This window comes from Mustelus asterias, chromosome 15 (assembly GCF_964213995.1).
Source record: "Mustelus asterias chromosome 15, sMusAst1.hap1.1, whole genome shotgun sequence".
Classification (NCBI taxonomy): Eukaryota; Metazoa; Chordata; class Chondrichthyes; order Carcharhiniformes; family Triakidae; genus Mustelus; species Mustelus asterias.
In genome coordinates this window covers 4,751,700-4,773,225 of record NC_135815.1, presented here as the reverse complement: position 1 = coordinate 4,773,225, position 21,526 = coordinate 4,751,700, and the positions used below count along the sequence as shown (strand labels likewise).

The 21,526-nt window shown below is 43.9% G+C and overlaps 1 protein-coding gene across 2 annotated transcripts in view; it reads right to left on the bottom strand.

The window, feature by feature from the left end:
- The window catches only part of LOC144504285 (collagen alpha-1(XII) chain-like), a 284,762-nt gene that overhangs the window by 91,822 nt on the left and 171,414 nt on the right, over positions 1-21,526 (bottom strand). For both annotated transcript variants that reach the window (XM_078229390.1, XM_078229389.1), the window contains exons 47-51: positions 12,036-12,179; positions 10,814-10,978; positions 8,706-8,744; positions 7,217-7,355; positions 1,055-1,197 (exon numbers count right to left, since the gene is read on the bottom strand). In XM_078229390.1, coding sequence (XP_078085516.1) covers positions 1,055-1,197; positions 7,217-7,355; positions 8,706-8,744; positions 10,814-10,978; positions 12,036-12,179 — 630 coding nt within the window. The remainder of the gene's footprint in view (positions 1-1,054; positions 1,198-7,216; positions 7,356-8,705; positions 8,745-10,813; positions 10,979-12,035; positions 12,180-21,526) is intronic.

The window sequence follows — 21,526 nt, the reverse complement described above, 5'->3', positions numbered from 1 at the left end:
GAGGATAACGGAGCACCAGAAGGGAACATACACAGACACAAGGAGAACGTGTAGACTCCACACAGACAGTGACCCAAGCCGAATCGAACCCGGGTCCCTGGCACTGTGAGGCAGCAGTGCCACCGAGTCGCCCTTTTCTGGTCGCCCTGTGATGTGTTTCTCCTGGTGAGAGGCGCCATTCGCTGTTGTCAATGAGATTTCTCTTTGACTGCAAACCCATGGCATGGGTGCATTGTCGGCGTGAGGAGAGGATCCCACTGGGATGAACTGTCAAAAAATTCGGGCCAAGAAGAAAATCTAGGCAAATGTCAGTAAACGTAAAGGTTCCATGTCTCACAAGAGACCTGCAGTTCTAGGCCAGTATTCACCAGGCCCACAAGCCCCTGGAGAGAACTCAAGTTGGATATTGGGCCTAAAACGGGATTCCCGCCAGGCAGCAAACCTGTCACAATGTTCCCAATCCACCCCATCAGCCCCAATCAAGTTCTTGCCCAGAGTGCCAGGTCAAGGTATCACTATCAAGGTGCCAGGGGGCAGTGCAAGGTTAGCGCTGGGGGTCCTGAGGATGGCCTGAAGAGAGCCCATCTGAGAGTGTCTCTCTTGCCAGGGAGGGCGGGAGGGAATGGGCTGAGGCCTCTGGCTGGAGGGGAGGGGTCACCCTCATGCCTGCATGATGTTGGGAGGGGGGATGGAAATCAGTTCTTTCAGTGGTGGAGGGGAGGATTCCCCTCTGTGTTGAGCATTTTGGGCTGCTCCCCTTGTCAGAGGGGATTGCCAGCTCATGGAGGGGTTTGTAGAATGGAAAGGTACCTGTTTGTCAGCACTGAAGGCACCCCAATCCCTGGAAAGCCGGGTTGGCCAGTGTAATTCCCGGGCTGCATAAATTTTAAATGGTTCAGGTGGGAGATTGCCACCTGACAGGCACTGCTAACGCCAGCGGGATCACTCCAATTTTCCCACTGGAGGGAGCACATAGGGTGCAAACTGAAGAACTGCGCCCAGAACATTCAACTACAGACAACTAATGGTTTGTGCATTAAGAAGCACAACTTACCATCCAGAAGTACTCCGACCTCTGGCTTGTAATCTCGGTCTGTAATCTGCCAAATGGCGAAAGGCTCAGAGGTTGTTGTTGGAAGAAGACGGAAGAGCATCATGATTGTATAGGTAGGTGGCAGACCATCAGGGTGAATTTCTCTGTGAGATAATAAAAGACATTTCATTGATCAATCATGAGGTAAATAATAAATGGAAGACTTGGATTGCTGCAGCACCTTATTATGTCCTTCAGAATTGTCTGCGTGGATTTCGTCTGGCTGTTCCGGTTTCCTCCAGAGGTCCAAAAATGTGCAGGTTAGGTGGATTAGTCATGATAAATGCACCGAGTAACAAGGATGTGGAGGGTTGGTGGGCCTGGGTAAGTTGCTGTTTTGGAGATTCGGTGCAGACCTGATGGGCTGAATGGCCTCCTGCAGCACTGTAGGAATTTTATGGATTACATCTATGGAATTGTCCACATATAATGAATTGATTTTTCATCATCATAATTGCTGTTGGAAATAATGGTGGGTAAAGTTAATTATTCTAAAGGTTTAGCCCCTCTTGGACATATCCGATTATTTCTAAGGAACTTGCAGACAAATTTCTGACTGACACGTCCTCATTTGGCGACAAGTCTATGAAGGGAAAGGGAGAGTTGGTACATGGGGACATGATTCAACAAAAAATGGGGAAAGTGAAATGGACATTAGTCTTTGTTTCTCTTAGTTACATAACACTGAGTAAACCAACAGCCATTTTATATAAAGCAAGATCATAAAAAACAATGAATGAATCTCCGTTATTTGAGAAATATTGGCTAAGACAGCAGAATTCCACAATAATTTACATTTATAGAGCATCTTTAATGTAGGAAAAAAATCACAATGCATAATCACAAAAGCAGATAAAAACTGACAAGCGAAAGAAGGAGATATTTCTCCTTCAGTGAGATGTTTAACATCAATCCAAGTACAAACATTCAGGCATTTGAGCCTCCAGCTTTTACAAAAATATCACCTCTTATACTGCAATACTGCAGTGGTGTGTCAACTTTGATTATGTGCTCAAGCTTTGATATCTATCAGACTTATGGTGAAGTATGTAAATGCTTTTGGTTCTGATTGCCAAATGACTTGAGGTTTCCACAGAGATTTGTTTTTGAGCAAAATATTTTTCTTCTAAAATTCCCAAATTGGCAAAAATAGTCGGTCTGAAATACTGCCATGTTTCACCCTCATATCAATTCATGCAGATTCACAGACTGGAAGAGATTGCATGGTATATACGGTTAAAGGAAAGCTCCAGTTAAAGATTGTTGGTACATCATTTCAATTTTTAAAATGAGACTATGTCCATTTTAAAAAAAATCAGGATTGACGCCTCTACTTTCCTCTCAATTCCTCTGTTTACTTGAAGTTGCAGTGCAATTGTAGCTGAGAATCAGAAACAGGCCTTTCGGCCCATGAAGCCTCGACAAGTACTTTTCTTCACATGAGTTTCACTTCCCTGTTCGCCCACAACATCCTTTCATATTCTTTTTTTCAAAAAAATCCTTTGGAAGGAAGTTTACAGCCTTTGCATCAAAGGAAAAGGGTTTTGCAGAAATTCCATCGTCTAAGTAGCTGACTATAGGAAATTGAAAACCCCAATTCCCAATAGGCATTTAAAACTGAATGGAAAAGATATGACCTTAGTATAACATCTCATCTGAAGAACAGCACTCTCATAATGCACTGTTTCCTCAGTGCTGCACTGAAATGTCAATCAACATTGTGTGCTCAAGTCTCTGGAGTAGAGCTAAAGCCACCAGCTTCTGATTCAGAGTCAAGAGTGCTACCAACTAGGCCAAGCTGTATCCATCTCTATTTCTTGGCTATATTCCCTTTAATACAATGTGCCTTAATACTTGCAGCATGTCTCTTAACCGGCACCCTATCAAATGACTTCTGAAAATCTACATGTACAACATTGCCATTCCAGAGGCCTTAGACAATTGATCCAATCTTCATATCTACTCCACTGGTTCGATTGCTTGAGAGTAAGTTAAGCATAATAGTTCCACGCCCATTGACAATCAAGGCAGTGTGATTGAATGACTTGAAACTATCTTGTGAAAGATTTTAAGATATTCATCCATCCTTCTAAGTACACTATTCATCTGTGGCCCTCCACAGGCAATTATCAACCTCAAACTCCCTCTGCTATTGGCAGTGAAACACTAAATGCCCAGATTTTGTGGTTATAATGGCAACACAACTGCCAGTGTTTACTGATATTACCAACTTCCTGCGTGTACAAACGTGCAGTTCAATGCAAAAATCCAAAATTGCTGTCAGTGATTCCTGATCTTTCATAGTTCCACAGAGTGCACAATGAAAATCTCCACAGATTGTAATCTTTAGAAATTGCTGAACAGATGGAAATCTTCCATTGTTAATGGGCTGTAACTGGATCTTTAATTATTTCATAAAAAGTAACTACTACATAATTCTCAAGCCCTGGAATGTTAATTTTTACATTTGTGTAATGTCCATTATGATAGAAATTCCATTTTTTAAAAACTTTTAAAAAAAGTTTACTTGTGATATTTTATCTTCTAATGAAGCATGTCCTAATTTTGATTTCACAGTCTGTAAAATCCATTAAAAAAAAGAAAATCAGTCCATTTTTACTTCTTAGTCTGCTGCCAATGAGAATTCTTTATTGTGAATGGCTGCTTAACCTGCTTGCTGTCATCACTATAGCTGGACTTGGCACCAGGTTCAATCTAACATCAGGCAAGGTGAAATCCATGCCACAGATTTCACTAGATCTTTGTCAGTGAGCACCGTCACTCCACTGCTGACTGCAAATTCTGGACCATAATGTACCATGGGGTATTTAATTGCTTCAGTCAATATTTTCCCCTAGTAAAATCAGTTGTAGGGCTTAATCAACTCAAATGCAATTCTTGTTTCCCAATAAACTGTATACATTGTTAAAAAAAGGTAAATTTGCCAAACTGAGAAATTTAAACGGAAAAAAGGATGGTTTGCCTCTATGGAGGTATCAGAATCCCTGGGAATTCATTAGAATAATGCAAAATCTGGAGGTGAATATTTGTAGGAAATGTACAGTTTCACAAACCCTTTCTTGTGTTTTCTAGTTTTAGAGAGAAAAGCAGTGAAAAAAGAGATTTGAGGAAGTGAGTGAGAAAGACAGAGGGTCCTTGTTCAGGGATGAACTTTTGACTGTTGAATGTAATTGGCCAAATATCAACTGTGGTAAGTAATTGTGTTTTTGCCTGGTTGGTTAACCACTTGTCAATTATTGCAAGCCTTTTATTTAGCGTGATTGTGGATTGGGCTTTCCTTGAATTATATCCCATGCACAGTATTCAGTTGTTCTATTTCACAGAGTTTTGGGTGTGTCGTGTCCACAATCTATGCTCATCTTTTGGTATGGATTCGTTCTTTACAATCAAACATTGTCCAAACTTTTCAGCAAGATTGATGAATATTTCCTTTCTCTGTAACCATAACAGTGCTCTATGAAATGAGCTTGGGAAAGCATCAATCCCATCTCTAGTCATAGAATCATTAGAACGCAGAAGGAGTCCATTTAGCCCATCATGCTAATGCCAGTTCTTTGAAAGAGCTGCCCAGTTATTCCCCTGCTGTTCTTTCCCAATAGCTTTCCAAATGTTTCCTGTTCAATGATATAGCCAATTCCCTTTTATAAATTACTATCAAATCTGCTTTCACTGCCCTTTCATACAGTATATTCCATATTATAACGATTTGCTGCACAAAACATTTCTGCTCATCATCCCTCGTGTCGCAATGCCCATTATTTTAAATCTTCAAAATTTCCTTTTGAAGTGCAGTGACCCACTGTTGTGAAGTGAGCACTGAATTATGGCTGGATTAATTGGAGCCCACTGGAGCAAAAATGATGCTGCTGCATGGGGTGAGGCGAAGTGGTAGAGAATCGGGAGGGAGTCCTCATTCCCTATGTCAGGAAAATTGTCCCCAATTAGGTTGGGATGGGAAAAGCATATGGTGGGATTCCTGATTACTAGCAACTGGAAGGCGATTAGGCTCACTAATGAATCACTTAAAGCCAATGATCCCCAAATCCACCAAAATTTAGTGGTGGCTCAGGGTTTTAATAGGAGTTGCACTGCTTCCTCATGGCTCCAGCAAGCGGCCATCTCAGGTTTGCCTGCAGTCTTGGAGTGGGCAGTCCTTATTGATGGGCACAATATGCTCGATTGAGGGAGGTGACATTGGGAACTGGGTGGATTGGGCTTTTACCTCAGATCTCCCTGCACCTCCTCCAGTGACCCCCTCTCTATGACCCCATCCCTCCCTCATTCACCTGTGTCCTGGGATATGGCATTGTTCCTGGGGCTCGGGCCTCTGTGCATTAGCTGTAGCAACTAACTCTCCCAGTGGTGATACCAGCAGAGAGCTGTGGCCAGTGGTTGGCTAGCAGCTCTCAAAGGGAGGTTCAATGATGTCCAGTGAAGACCCTGACGGGCACTTAATTACATCGTGTCTCCCCTTGAAAGCACGTGGGATTCCCACCAGCTCTCCAATCTGTGGGAGTTTGGGGAGGGCAAAGGGGTGCACATCACAAAACAAAATCATAGTAACCAGTTGATGCGTAACAAGATCTCATGAAGAGCAATGAGAAATTTGTTTTTGGCATGGTTGGTTTACTGAAGAGTATTGTCCACAATACCGAGGGAACTCCCGACTCACCTTTAAATGGAGCTGCTTGAGATTTTCTCAAGGAATAGACAAGGCTCTGGTTCAGCATCTTATCGAAAGCACATGGGCGATTTAATGGCCACGCTAGCCGTGGGTGCAAATTGAGTAGCAGCTGCTGAATATTGCCCTCTTCGTATCATCACACCCAGCTGGCAAGATTTTACAATGGTGTAAATCATCATTGGTTTTCCAAATCAAAAACCAGTCATGATGAACATCTTGGCACTATCCCAGGCAACCTGGCAATGCCAACTTACCAATGCCAGGTTGGCAAAGCCGGGGCTAACTTTCTGGGGAGCTGCATGGGGGGAGATTTCCCTTTTGTGTGATGGGGTAAGAGTTGGCCGATGCCTCTGAGGTGATGGGGGAAGGTGGGAGTCCCTGTGTAGGGTGGAGAGCGGGAGTGCTAATGAGTGCCTGTGAGGGGGTGAAGAGTGCTCCAATAGTTGTGTAGTGCGGGAGGAGGAGAGTCCCCCCAATACTGTGGGGTCCTCTGCACCTGTGGGGGGCAGGGGGTGTGGGAGAACACAGAGGGCACAGCTGGAAGCGCCCTTTGAAGATGGCGCCCTGATCTCTGGTTCATCCTGCCTGAATGGTGGCGCAAACCACACCCCCCAGACTTTCTGTGCATGCAATGCCAGGAAATCTGGAGTGAAAACTTGGTCGTGCATCTGGACAGATACGCACCGGTTTTCAGTCTGAAACTGACACTCTGCCAGGTTTTGGGAAAATTCGACCCAATGTCTCCAAACAATACAGTATTCTCTCAGATCTTGCACTGGGACTAAGGTAAAAATATATGCCTGAGCCTAGACGTGGGACTTGAACCCACTGTTCTTTCTCCCAGAGGTGGCAGTGTTACCAACTGATAGGACTGAGCAGGATGTTTCTCTGAAGTAAATGCCACATAAAGAAAGAAAAGAACTTGAAATTATATGGTTCCTTTCAGAGAGTTACAGAGCCATTACAGCACAGAAGGAGGCCATTAAGTCCATCGTCTTTCATGAGCAATGAAGTTCTGTTCTGAAGTGCAGTCTTTGCTATAATGTAGGAAACACAGCAGCTAATTTATATACAAGATCCCATAACCAGCAATGGGAAAGCAACCATGTTTTCTGTTGTTTACTGATGTTGGATGAAGAATAAATATTGGCCAGGACAATGGAGAGAAATCTCCTGCTCTTCTTCAAATACTTGCACCTGAGAGGACAGATGGGGCCTTGGTTTAATGTCTCATCTGAAAATGAAACCTCCAACAGTCCACTACTCCCTTAGTACTGCACTAAATTGTTAGCCTAGTTTATGTCCTTAAGTCTCTGGCATGGGAAATGAATTCACTACCTTCTGTTGCAGAGGTAACAGTGCCCCCTCGTGAGCCACAGCTGAGGGAAAGAAAGAGCTGCGATAACACCAGAACTTACATGGTGGGTTGAATGAGATGTGCATCTTTATGGATGCTGTAGGCGGTATAACTACTGAAAGACCCTGGTCCCGTAGAAACTCCTGCAACTGATCCAACATCCTTCTCTGTCAGATTGAATGACTCCAACATCCTGTAACCTTCAGAATAAGAAAACACTTGATTACCTGTTGGGCATTCTCGTTTCTCTTAGTTAATGTAAAGAAAGTGTTCAATTCAAGTTGGGTGAACATCTCAATGGCGCTAATGGTTAAGAAAATCCAATCTCTTTTCTCCCAGAGGGGGAACTACATCCATTTCAGCTGCCCAACATTTCTTCAGAGTTGCTCCCACTGTTCACAACTTTATTGGATGTGTGCCAGAAATCCTTCCACCCCACACCTGACCTTTTGATTACCCTATCCAAAAGATCTTTCAAAGCTGTACTATGCAGCTTTATATCCAGAATATAACTTTATGAGGATGAGCATTTAATAGGATGACTTGTTGAATTGCAGGTGAACTTTTATTTTCATCACAGAATCATAGAATCCCTACAGTACAGAAGAGGCCATTTGGCCCATCAAGTCTGCACAGACTCTCTGACAAAGTAAATTAACCAGGCCCTCTTCCCCGTCCTATTCCTGTAACCCCACATATTTACTATGGCCAATCCATCTAACCTACACATCTTTGGACACTAAGGGCTAATTTAGCATGACCAATCCACTTAACCTGCACATTTTTGGACATTCTTTCATAATGTTAATACATAAGCTCACAACCATGATTACTGAGTTCCTAAACTTGCCACATAAGTTCTGACAATCAGGGGAAGAGGTCGGGGGCTGTGCAAAGACTGGAGAAAGGAGGAAAGGAAGAGTAATAAGAAGGGGAAAAAGTGGGAGAGATAGAGATAATGTGAAAGAGTGTGGGAAGCATAGAGAGAGATGAAGATGAAATTGGCAGAGGAAATAAAAGTAAGAATAGGGAGAGAGTGGTGAAAAGGGGAAAAATGAGTAAAGAGATCAATAAATGATCACAAGTTGAGAAGATGCAAGAGAAGAGAAGAAATAAACCAATGATGCGGTGAAAAACAGTCAAAGAAGGAATTAAGAAGGAGAGAGAGATGAGAGAGTGCTAAGAAATGGAGAGATGTGAGAAGAGAAAGTGAAAATGAGAGGGGCAGAACAGTGAGAATGGAAAAGATGGAAAGAGTAAGAGGGGTGAGGAGGGAGACCAGGTAAAGAGTGAAAGAGGAAAAGAAAGACATAGGCGAGGAGCGGGGGTGGGGGGGTCGGGGAAGGCAGGTGAAGAAAAGGTGAAAGGAAGGAGAGAGAGGCATAGTTTATTCCACACATCTAGTGTAAAGTCAGTTTGTGATGACAGGCTATAACTAAACTTATGCAAATCACAATGGACATTCAGTTCCCGTACTGCGTCACAGTGAAATTCATTATATTATGACAGATTGAGAAAGAGAACAATGGTAGCTCCAATGAGTCCCTTACCAGGTGTAGTGAATCCATTGAGATAAATCAGCGGGCAAGCTGCAATGTGACAAAAAAATAAATATTAACAGAGAAAAATACATTTTTCCAAAGGACATGTGTACTAACCACTTCACTGACTCATCAATTTAACATTTTCTTGTGTTCACCTTGAGGGAAAAGAGGGAGTTTGTTTTATTCATTGAAGTCTGATCCAGTGGACAGTGGAGTTGAATTTCTGCAGGGATTCCCCTGATCATTAGAGGTCATTTTGGTAATGAGCCATTTCTCCTGGATTTCCTGCAGATCCACTGATGAAGTAATGGACCAAGGAGAGAAGTCTTTTAAAGCTGCAATCCTCATTTCCGCTTTAGCAACAAGTGGGTTCTATAGCAATAATGTCATGTTTCATTTTATATATTTAAAAGAAAAACACTTGGTGGGAACGGCATCTGGTGATTTGCTAATGAGCCATGTGGAGGAGGGAGGTCCCTGCTTTTGAACCCTAATCCATGTTGAACTCATCTAGGGAAGAAGGGGCACTGAAGTTAGCAGCGGAGTTCCTGAATTATGAAGAGGGAGACATTCAGTAATGTTCCTAATTGAAACCCAGCAATGCCACCCAGTGGCACGTGAGATTGGTCTTGGCTGTGATATCTTCCATGGTCAAACGCCCCTTGATATTCAATGGGTAACCATCACTGAATCCTCCACTGTCAACATCCTTGGGGTTACCATTGACCAGAAACTCAACTGGACTCGCCACATAAACACAGTGGCTACAAGAGCAGGTCAGAGGCTAGGAATACTGTGGTAAGTAACTCACCTCCTGACTGCGCAAAGCCTATCCACCATCTACAAGGTTCAAGTCAGGAGTGTGATGAAATACTCCCCACTTTCCTGGATGGGTGCAGCTCCAACAACACTCACTTGATTGGCATCACATCTACAAACATCCACTCCCTCCACCACCGACACTCAGCAGCAGTAGTGTGTACTATCTACAAGATGCACTGCAGCAATTCACCAAAGATCCTTATACAGCACCTTCCAAATCCACAACCACTTCCATCTTGAAGGATAAGGGCAGCAGATACATAGGAACACCACCACCTGCAAGTTCCCCTCCAAGCCACTCACTTGTGTCTTGGAAATATATCGCCGTTCCTTCACAGTCGCTGGGTCAAAATCCTGGAATTCCCTCCCTAACGGCATTGTGGGTCAACCCACAGCATATGGACAGCAGCGATTCAAGGAGGCAGCTCACCACCACCTTCTCAAGGGCAACTAGGGATGGGCAACAAATGCTGGCCACCCAGCGATGCCCACGTCCCATAAATGAATAAAAGAAGAACAGCTTGCCAAAGTTGATAATGACCACTTAAGTGAGCAACTGGAGGTCTGATAGCACCCATCAATGCCTGGCCAGAATGAGTCAAACTGTTCAGAAGAAGGGAGAATAAAAATGACGTTGGAAAAACCAGCCCCATTAAAAATGATGGATGTGCTGGTGGCGAGCATTTTAATTTTGATGGAGAGCTAGTGTTTATGAATACAGCAGCAAGGAAGCACTGTCATGTGTGTTAAAGGAAGAACAGACATTAAAAAGTGTCTGATTTCTAGAGACAACACAAGAAATGTCAGAAAGTTTTCTCCCTAATTATGCATGGAGTGGACCAAATAAACCTGTTGGACTTTAACCTAGTGTTGTGAGACTACTTACTATGCATGGAATGCTAACGGGCAATATGACTGATTGAAACAGGATGAGGAAAAATGCATTGGGCAGACTTTCCCCTGAGGCCCATTGGCAAAGAGGTGCTGGTTGCATAACAGAGCAGGATGGAAGCAAACAGTGTGCCATTCTCCCCTTCCCCATCCCTTGTTGATATTTTTCTTACTGGTACGAATCCACATCAGGGTATGGGCCTAACAGTGCAAACGATTCTACCTCAGACAATTGCCTCCATTTGTTGATGGACTATTCCAATATTCCAGGAATTGCATTGTATTCTTCCATCTATTTCTCCACAGAAGCTGAAAGCTTGTGGTTAATGCATGCAATGGTTGTTCCATTGGTGCTGAGGGAAAGAGGAAACCAATCAATGACATGAATGGAAATTACTCACTAGAAGTAGCTGTTTCACAGAGGAAGGTAATAAGTTCATCCTGAATCTTTCTGAAAGCGTCAAAATCATCCACAAGGAAGAGATGCCTTTCACTAGGTTTGCTGCCAATATTCTTCAACTCTGTAACATCAATGTCAGCCACCCCCACTACAAACACACTGTAGCCTGCAAGGAAGATAAAAGCAGATTTTTCAGGTTAAGAGTCTATCAGTAGTTACCGTCGAGCTGTAAGAAGAAACATAGGAATTGCTGGGTGAAAAATACATGAAACATCCATTGATTCATCCATCTCCTATCCTAATGGATACATGAGACATATCGCAAGTTGCAGAAATTGCTGGAAAATCTCAGCAGACCTGACAGCATCTATGGAGAGAGAATAGAGCCAATGTTTCAGGTCAGGGTGACCCTTCCCTCCCTGATCACCCCCGTCTGCAGAGTTCCCTCTCTCCCTGATCACCACCTCTGCACAGTTCCTCCCTTCTCTGATCCCCACCCCTGTTCAGGATCCACCCCTAATCATGCCGTACCGCCCCCTGTCATTGCCCCTGGCATAGTTATGGTGCCCAGTGGACAGTGCCAGGGTGCCCAGCGGGTAGTGCCAGGATGTCCAGTGGGCAGTGCCAGGGTGCTTAGTGGGCACTGCCAGGGTACCAGGTGGGCACCACCAGGCGGGCATTGTCCATGGGTACTGCCCAGCCCTGACCCCACCACCCGGAGGCATGAATGGCCTCCGATCCCTCTGCCGAGGCCACCATGTCTAGTCTCCACTGATGGAGACCAGCTGCGATTCTTGCCGGTGAGAAGCCCGACCGGCGGGGAGGTCAGTGCAAGTGAGCCAGGACAATATGTAAATCATATCATTAATATTGAAATCAGCATGCTGATTTTGCCAGCAAAACAAGGCTGGTACAATCAGGGGAGGCCAATAACCGGGTGCGTTTCTGAGTTTTCGCCTTTCACCTGATTGTACCAGGTCGCCTCGCTAACCAATGGGCAGGACGAGGTTTGTAAGATCACGTCCTTAGGATTGAAACATTTAATAGAAACCAATCAGTGAGCATTTTGGTTTGGACGATAAGGAAAGGACCTTCGACTTAAATGTCAGCAGTGAAATTAAACAAAAGACTGAACTAATGTTAGAATAAGATAGCCCCCAATACTGAACCTTACTGGTCACGAAGGATCACTAATTACTACAGCAATTCTTCAGGACACTTACCAGCCTCTTGTAATGCAAGTGCGGGTTTCTTAACCTCATCCTGTGACCGTCCATCAGTGACGACAACAAGCACTTTGGGAACAGTTCTCCTCATGCCATTTGGATGAATAAAGACGTGGTCATACAGAAAGTCAAGTGCTCGACCTGGAATGTAAAAGGCAAGGCCATAAAATTGGTGTCAGTTTTAATCATCTGTATATTATTTCTCTCCATAGCATTTTCTGTTTATCAACGTGACAGATGTCAGGAAATAGAAAACATTTTGTGCTTTGCACTCTTTGAGCAATGAACAAATTCGATCAAGCATTACATATGAGCTACAAATTAGGAGCAGGAGGAGGCCAGTCAGCCCCTTGAGCCTGCTCCATCATTCAATAAGGTCATGGCTGATGTGACTGTAACCTCAACTCCACATTCCCTCCCACTCCGATAACCTTTCTGTCCTTTGTTTATCAAGATTCTGTTTACCTCTGAGGGATTGTAGGGGTTTGTATTGCAGGAGTGAGAGACAGAATCCTTTGTTTATTGTTATTTGAAAGCTTCGAAGTTATTAATTATATACAGCGTCAAGTGCACTTTACTCTTAACAATGAACGTAAGGAGGGAAAGGTTTGGTGCTGAGAATTCCTTTCCACAAGGAGCAAGTTTGAGACTGACCGAGACAAGCACATTCTGAGGAGCATAACGCTTGCTGCTGAGGAGATTTTCCAGTGTCAGTGGATAATATTTTTGCCTCTGAGTCAGGCTTCAATCCTCACTTCAGTGACACACAAAATTCCAGTCTGGCAATCCCAGTGGAGTACTTAGGAAATGCAGCACTGCCGACGGAGCAGTCTTTTGGATGAAACAAACGGAAGCCTTGTTTTCCCTCTCAGGTGGATGTAAAGAAGCCCATGGCACCATTTCATAGGGGAGGAGTTTAGTATTCTGACCAGTATTTATCTCTCAGCCAACATCACCGAAACACACAATCTGGTTTGTTTTCAATCCTATTATTTTAATAATCAGACTGAATGTGATCTGATATCCAGTGAATTATTAGTAAGGTTCCATGACCCTCTCAAGGGACATTAATAATCACCATTGCCCACAATTGTGTTTTGAAATTTATAATTACTTATTTTGTTGCTGAGGAATTAGAACAAGAAGGGAAATTTGGTCAGCGTGGGGAATTGGGCAATGACTTTTTCAGCTGGTGGGTTACATCTTGCTGCTGTTGCTTGTTCAATTACTTCCTTTATCCTGTCAATAATAGTGCGACTTCCTTAGTTTAACTCATTTTACTTTGAAATGGAATATAATGTTTCATAAGCTGTCATCTTAAAAGGCAGCTATTAACATTAATATACAAATTTACATTATTAATTAACATACAAACGCCTAACAACTGGATAGATCATTACTTTATTAAAATGGAGTACTAGAACATTTAAATTAGTCCAAAATACACCAATCTGCCCAACCTCTTTGTACCACTGTTATGTTCTACATAAGTCTTAAAGAACAAAGAAAGATACAGCACAGGAACAGGTCCTTGAGCCCTCCAAACCCATGCCGATCATGATGCCCTAACTAAACTAAACTGCCCTTACTCAGATCGTATCCCTCTATTCCCTCCCTATTCATGCACCCATCCAGATGCCTCTTAAATGTTGCTAATGTGCCTGCTTCCACCACCTCCTCCGGCACCGCATTTTCAGGCACCCACCACTCTCTGCGTGAAAAACTTTCCCTTAAACTTTCCCTCTCATCTTGAACCTGTGCCCCCTTGTAATTGACACTTCAACTTTAGGAAAAAGCCTCTGATTATCCACCCTGTCTATGCCTCTCATAATTTTGTAGACCTTTTTCAGGTCTCTCCTCAGCCTCTGTCTTTCTAGTGAAAACAATCCTAGTTTATTCAACCTCTCCTAATAGTCAATGCCCTCGAGACCAGGCAACATCCTGGTGGACCTTCTTTGCACTCTCTCCAAAGCTTCCACATCCTTCTGGTTGTGTGGTGACCAGAAGTGTACACAATACTCCAAATGTGGCCTCACAAAGGTTTTATTTAGCTGCAAACATCATTTGCCAACTCTTGTGCTCAATGACCCAGCCAATGAAGGCAAGCATGCCATATGCCTTCTTAATCACCTTGGCCACCTGTGTTGCCACTTTTAGAGAACTGTGGACCTGCACACACAGATCCCTCTGTATATTAATGTTCCTAAGGGTTCTGCCATTTACAGTATAATTCACACCTAGGTTTGATCCTCCAAAATGCATCACCTCGCATTTGTCTGTATTAAACTCCATCTGCCATTTCTATGCCCAAGTCTCCAATCTATCTATATCTTGTTGTATCCTCTGACAATCTCCGGCACTATCAGTGACTCTACCAATCTTCGTGTCATCCGCAAACTTACTAATCAGACCACCCACATTTTCCTCCAGATAATTTATATATACTACAAACAACAGAGGTCTCAGCACTGATCCCTAGAACACCACTAGCTATAGATCTCCATTTTTAAAAACACCATTCCAACGCTACTCTCTGTCTTCTATCAACAAGCCAGTTCTGTATTCATGGAGCCAGCCCACCCCGAATCCAATATGGTTTTAGTTTTTGTACCAGTCTGCCATGTGGGACATTTTCACCTGGGCGGCATGGCGGCACAATGGTTCATAGAATCATAGAAACCCTACAGTGCAGAAGGAGGCCATTCGGCCCATCGAGTCTGCACCGACCACAATCCCACCCAGGCCCTACCCCCACATATTTACCCGCTAATCCCTCTAATCTACGCATCCCATGACTCTAAGGGGCAATTTTTAACCTGGCCAATCAACCTAACCCGCACATCTTTGGACTGTGGGAGGAAACCGGAGCACCCGGAGGAAACCCACGCAGACACGAGGAGAATGTGCAAACTCCACACAGACAGTGACCCGAGCCAGGAATCGAACCCGGGACCCTGGAGCTGTGAAGCAGCAGTGCTAACCACTGTGTTACCGTGCCGCACTGCTGCCATTTTAGCACCAGGGACCCAGGTTCATTTCCAGCCTCGGGTCACTGTCTGCGTGGGTTTCCTCCGGGTGCTCCTGGGTCCTCCCACAGTCCAAAGATGTGCAGGTTAGGTTGATTGGCCATGCTGAATTGACCTAGTGTCGGGGGATTAGCAGGGTAAATATGTGGGATTTGGGGAATAGGGCCTGGGTGGGATTGTGGTCGGTGCAGACGTGATGGGCTGAATGGCCTCCTTCTGCACTGTAGGGATTCTATGATTTTATTCTATGAAACACTTTACTAAAGTCCAAATAAACTACATCCACAGTCCTTCCCTCATCAGTTATCTTTGTCACCTCTTCAGAAAACTCAATCAAGTTGGTGAGACATGACCTTCCCCGTACAAAACCATGCTGTCTGTCACTAACTAGTCCATTTCCTTCCAAATGTGCATATATCCTGTCCCTCACTATCTTCTCAAAAAGCTTCCCCACCGCTGATGTCAGGCTCACCAGCCTATAATTTCCTGGATTATCCCTGCTTCCTTTCTTAAATAAGGGAACAACATTGGCTATTCTCCAGTCCTCTGAAACCTCGCCTGTAGTCAAAGAGGATGTGAAGATATTTCTTCCCTTGCCTCCCGCAGTAACCTGGGATAGATCCCATCCGGCCTCGGGGACTTGTCTACCTAAATGCAATTTAGGATACCCAACATTTCCTCCTTCGATACATTGACATTCTCTAGAGCGTTCACACACCTATCCCTGACCCCAACATTTATCATGTCCTCCTCCTTGGTGAATACCAATACAAAGTACTCCTTAAGGATCTCACCCACTTCCTGTGGCTCCACTCATAACTTTCCTCCATTGTCCTTGAGTGGACCTACTCTTCCTCTTGCTAACCTTTTGCTCCTGATATATGCTTAAAAAGTCTTGGGATTCTCCTTGACCCTCTTAGCTAAAGTCATTTCATGGCCTCTTTTTGTCCTCCTAATTCCGCATTTAATTTCCTTCCTACTTTCTCTATACTCCTCAAGGGCTTCGTCAATTTTTAGTTGCTAGACTTATCGTATGCCTCCTTTTTCCCTCTGACTAAGCTTATGATTTCCCTTGTCAACCATGGTTCCTGAATCCTGCCATTTCTAGCCTTTTCTGTGGGGACATGCCCGTTCTGCTCTTCAAGCAACTGGCCTTTAAAAGCCTCCCACATGCCAGACTTGGATTTGCCCTCAAATAGCCGCTCCCAATCTACATTCCCCAGTTCCTGTCTAATTTGGATGTATTTGACCCTCACCCACTTAAGTACCCTTACCCTCGTGTCCTTGTCCATAACTACGTAATTACTCTCCTCATGCTTCTTTACTTTCTCCCACCTATCCTTGTATTATTTTCTCCCTCTTGTGTTTATCAAGCTTCCCTTTAAATGCAGATATGCTATTCACCTGAATTACTCGCTGTCCGAACAAATCCCATATTCTCACCGTTCTCTGGGTCAAGATGGGCGGGATTTTTCTCCCATTCCACAATGTGCTTCCTGGAGGTTGGAGGTAGCTTATGCTCGCTTGGTGGTGGGATCTTACTGTCCTGCCATTGTCGACAGGATTTCCTGTTGAATGCACCCCTCCCCTTCAGGAAGCCGTGGCGAGGGTGCGCCATTGGCGAGACCGCAAGATCCCACCTGCATGAACTGGAGCAAGATTTCGGCGGATGTTTCTCCTAAATTTCCTATTTTTATTTACCAGTGAGTGTCTTATACTTATAATCTCTAGTTTTATTCACCACCCACTGCTCCTCCCCCACAACTGGAACCACCTTCTCCATGTCTACCTGACAGCCAGGACTTCTCCAGTGGCTTTAACGTAGAAGAGATCTCTTACAGAAACATTACATGGAAGAAAAGAGTAACAGGTGCATTCCTTGTTAGCAAACAATTGGTTCTGGGTATTACAAGTTGTTTCTTTGAAAGGAACACTGCCCTCAAGAAGAGAAAAATATAAAAGTTGACGAATCTTATGTCCTTTCGAGAGGAAGGGAAGCCAAAACAGCTTCTCCATCATTTTCAAAGTGATATTGCCCCATGTAATTGTGTGTGACAGTGCCTTCACATTAGTCATGCTGATCATTGCCTGTGTTCTTTATGAGCAAGATAAATAGCAGTAATGTTTAGCCAAATGCTGAAGGTACTGTCCCTTTAATGAGCCCTATGATCCTCAGGTGGAAATTTTACACAAGCTGCTATGGAAACTGATCTCAAATCCCATTGGCAGTTGGGCCTCAGGACTCTCAATTTTCAAGCCTGTAACACAAATTTCCACACATAACATGTGGGTGACTCACTCCAGAGGGCAGGATATGTGAGCTGACGTGTTGACAAATTTCACTCCGATCTCGTGGGAGCTCTGTTGCAGATCTGAGCTATAAAAAATATACACAGACCGACATGTCTGGAGCTCCCTGAGATTGGAAATTCTATGTCATTTGCAAAGGAGGCCTTCGATATGATGGGTACTTTTTGTCTTAGTAATGTACTGCTGACTCACTTTGTTGAGTGCTACACAGCACTAGATCAATGAACAGAATGGCTCAATTTTAAAGGGTGCGCAGGGAATGGAAGACCTGGGCGTACAGGTTGACAAATTGTTGAAGGTGACGGGACAATTTGAGAAGGCTGACAAAAATGTATAATTAATCCTCAGCTTTTAAACAGAGGCATGAAGTACAAAAACAAGACTTTATGCTCAACCTTTATAAATCACTGGTTAGGTCATTATGCTTGCATTAACTCTTCAAAGAATTGTTCATTTAGTATTACTCCACAGCATTTTCCCCGTCACCATGCAGAATTTTCCTCTTTATACTTAACTGAAAGTTATTATCGAATGTGCTCTTATCATCCTTTTAGGAAACGTATTCCTGATCATAAGAGCTTGCTGCATAAATAAAAACTCTCTTCATCTTGCCTCTGGTACTTTCACCTTAAATCTGCTATTCTTTTCCTTAATGTGGAGATGCCGGCATTGGACTGGGGTGAACACAGTAAGAAGTCTCACAACACCAGGTTAAAGTCCAACAGGTTTATTTGGTAGCAAATGCCATAAGCTTTCGGAGCGCTGCTCCTTCGTCAGATGGAGTGGAAATGTGCTCTCAAACAGTGCACAGAGACACAAAATCAGGTTACAGAATACTGATTAGAATGCGAATCCCTACAGCCAGCCAGGTCTTAAAGGTACAGACAATGTGAGTGGAGCTCCCTCCACCCACATTGTCTGTACCTTTAAGACCTGGCTGTTTGTAGGGATTCGCATTCTAATCAGTATTCTGTAACTTGATTTTGTGTCTCTGTGCCCTGTTTGAGAGCACATTTCCACTCCATCTGACGAAGGAGCAGCGCTCCGAAAGCTTATGGCATTTGCTACCAAATAAACCTGTTGGACTTTAACCTGGTGTTGTGAGAATTATTTTCCTTAGACAGAGAAGCTTAAGTTGAGATTTAATACAGGCGTTCAAAATGATGAAGGGAAAGTAAGGAGAAACAGTTTCCAAGGGCAGGAGAGTTATAACCAGTAAAGACAGAATGTGGAAAAGTGCTTCCTTTATTTTATTTCTATTTCAGGTCTCTCACTAAATAAACATAGAGATGACAAAAGTTCAACAAACCGTGAATGTGGTTGACTCTCAACTGCCCTCAGGCAACTAGGGATGGGCAATAAATGCTGGCCAGCCAGCGATGCCCATGTCCCACGAATGAATAAAAAAAAGAAAGGAGGATGGAGGAGTAAATTCAAAACTAATCTGCAGAAATATTTCAGTGAGTGTGTACTTAATCTGTGGAGATAGTGGGAGTGGTTAGTGTTGATCCATTCAAATATAAGCTAGATAGATTTTGGGATGCATTATGTAATTTGTGACATAACAGGTGAGCGTTCAATGTTTGAAAGGAACAGGTGACTTTGAACTTCTGTTTTTCAAAGCTCTCCAACATTATTTTTTTCCCCTCTTTTGTCTGGTGTGTGTTGTTGACTAATTGATTCTTGTGATCATCAACTACTCCGTTTTCACTGAGTAGTTATCACTATTCAGTTATCACTGAGTATGCAACTACCAGGATAGTAGAAGGTCAACTAGATCAATGTTGGACTTTTCTTGTCCAGCCATTCCCCATTGTTGGGGTTGGCCGGGAGCGCGGGTGGGGGCGGGGGAGAGACTGAAGATGCGGTGGAAGGGGTAAGTTTGAAGGAGGTATTTGTGAACTTAGTACAAATGGGAGAGAGGGGAAGGGAATGCAAATTGAAGCCCACCTGGTAAAGCAATTATTGCCCATTGGATGATAAGACTGGATGAGGTGGCAGTGGCAGAGAAGAGCAAGATGATGAAGAGATTTGATACCTTGTACTGACACTGACAATGCTCTTACCATCCAGACAATGAATGGGCTATGGCTGTTGGTTACTGTGCTCCACCATGAACACCACATATTAAATTTGGAAATAACACTATAAAATTGGCCGAGGGGAAAAGTAAATCAGTATAGAACATAGAACATTACAGCGCAGTACAGGCCCTTCGGCCCTTGATGTTGCGCTGACCAGTGAAACCAATCTAAAGCCCCTCTAATCTACACTATTCCAATATCATCCATATGTTTATCCAATAACCATTTGAATGCTCTTAATGTTGACGAGTCCACTACTGCTGCAGGCAGGGCATTCCACGCCCTTACTACTCTCTGAGTAAAGAACCTACCTCTGACATCTGTCCTATATCTATCACCCCTCAATTTAAAGCTATGTCCCCTCATGTTAGCCATCACCATCTGAGGAAAACGGCTCTCACTACCCACCCTATCTAATCCTCTGATCATCTTGTATGCCTCTATTAAGTCACCTCTTAACCTTCTTCTCTCTAATGAAAACAACCTCAAGTCCCTCAGCCTTTCCTCATACGATCCTCCCACCATACCAGGCAACATCCTGGTAAATCTCCTCTGCACCCTTTCCAACGCTTCCACATCTTTCCTATACTGTACGCAATACTCCAAATGCGGCCACACCAGAGTTTTGTACAGTTGCAGCATGACGTCCTGGCTCCGAAACTCAATCCCTCTACCAATAAAAGCTAACACACCGTATGCCTTCTTAACAACCCTATCAACCTGGGTGCCAACTTTCAGGGATCTATGCACATGGACACCCAGATCCCTCTGTTCATCCACACTACCAAGTATCTTACCATTAGCCCAGTACTCTCTATTCCTGTTACTCCTTCCAAAGTGAATCACCTCACACTTTTCCGCATTAAACTCCATTTGCCACTTCCCAGCCCAGCTCTGCAGCTTATCTATGTCCCTCTGTAACCTGCCACTTCCCTCCGCACTGTCTACAATTCCACCGACTTTAGTGTCATCCGCAAATTTACTAATCCATCCTTCGACGCCGGTGAGTGCCTGATGAAGGAATGGTGCTCCGAAAGCTCGTGCTACCAAATAAACCCGTTGGACTTTAACCTGGTGCTGTGAGACTACTTACTGGGCATCTTAAAAGTGCTTTACAACCATTAAATGTAGTAACTGTTGTAATGTCGGAAATACATCAGCTAATATAGAACATAGAAAGCCACAGCACAAACAGGCCATTCGGCCCACAAGTTGCGCCGATCATATCCCTACCTCTAGGCCTATCTATAGCCCTCAATCCCATTAAATCCCATGTACTCATCCAGAAGTCTCTTAAAAGACCCCAACGAGTTTGCCTCCACCACCACCGACGTCAGCCGATTCCACTCACCCACCACCCTCTGAGTGAAAAACTTACCCCTGACATCTCCTCTGTACCTACCCCCCAGCACCTTAAACCTGTGTCCTCTCGTAGCAACCATTTCAGCCCTTGGAAATAGCCTCTGAGAGTCTACCCTATCCAGACCTCTCAACATCTTGTAAACCTCTATCAGGTCACCTCTCATCCTTCGTCTCTCCAGGGAGAAGAGACCAAGCTCCCTCAACCTATCCTCATAAAGCATGCCCCCCAATCCAGGCAACATCCTTGTAAATCTCCTCTGCACCCTTTCAATGGCTTCAGAGAAAGAGCCATGTGATTATGATTAACTAATCTGTTTTTGTAATGTTGATTGAGGATTAAACATTGACCAGGACACCAGGGATAACTTCGCTACTCTTGCTCAAAATAGTGACATAAGATTTTTTAATGTCGACCTGAGAGGGTATAGCTAGGAGCTTGGTTTATTAACATTTCACCCGAAAACTCTGACTGTTTAGCACTCCCACTGCTTTGAAAGGTCAGCCAAAATTTTATGTTCAGGACTCTGGGATGGGACTTGAACCTACAATCTTTGGACTCAAAGAGTGCCATCAACGGAGCCACAGCTGACATCTCAGAGAGCATATCTAACCTGGGACTTCATGAACACCTCAGTTCATCACCACCCTGGGGCGTGACTTGCCCTATTGCAACTCAAGGTTAAAAAGATGGTAAACATCAGACCAC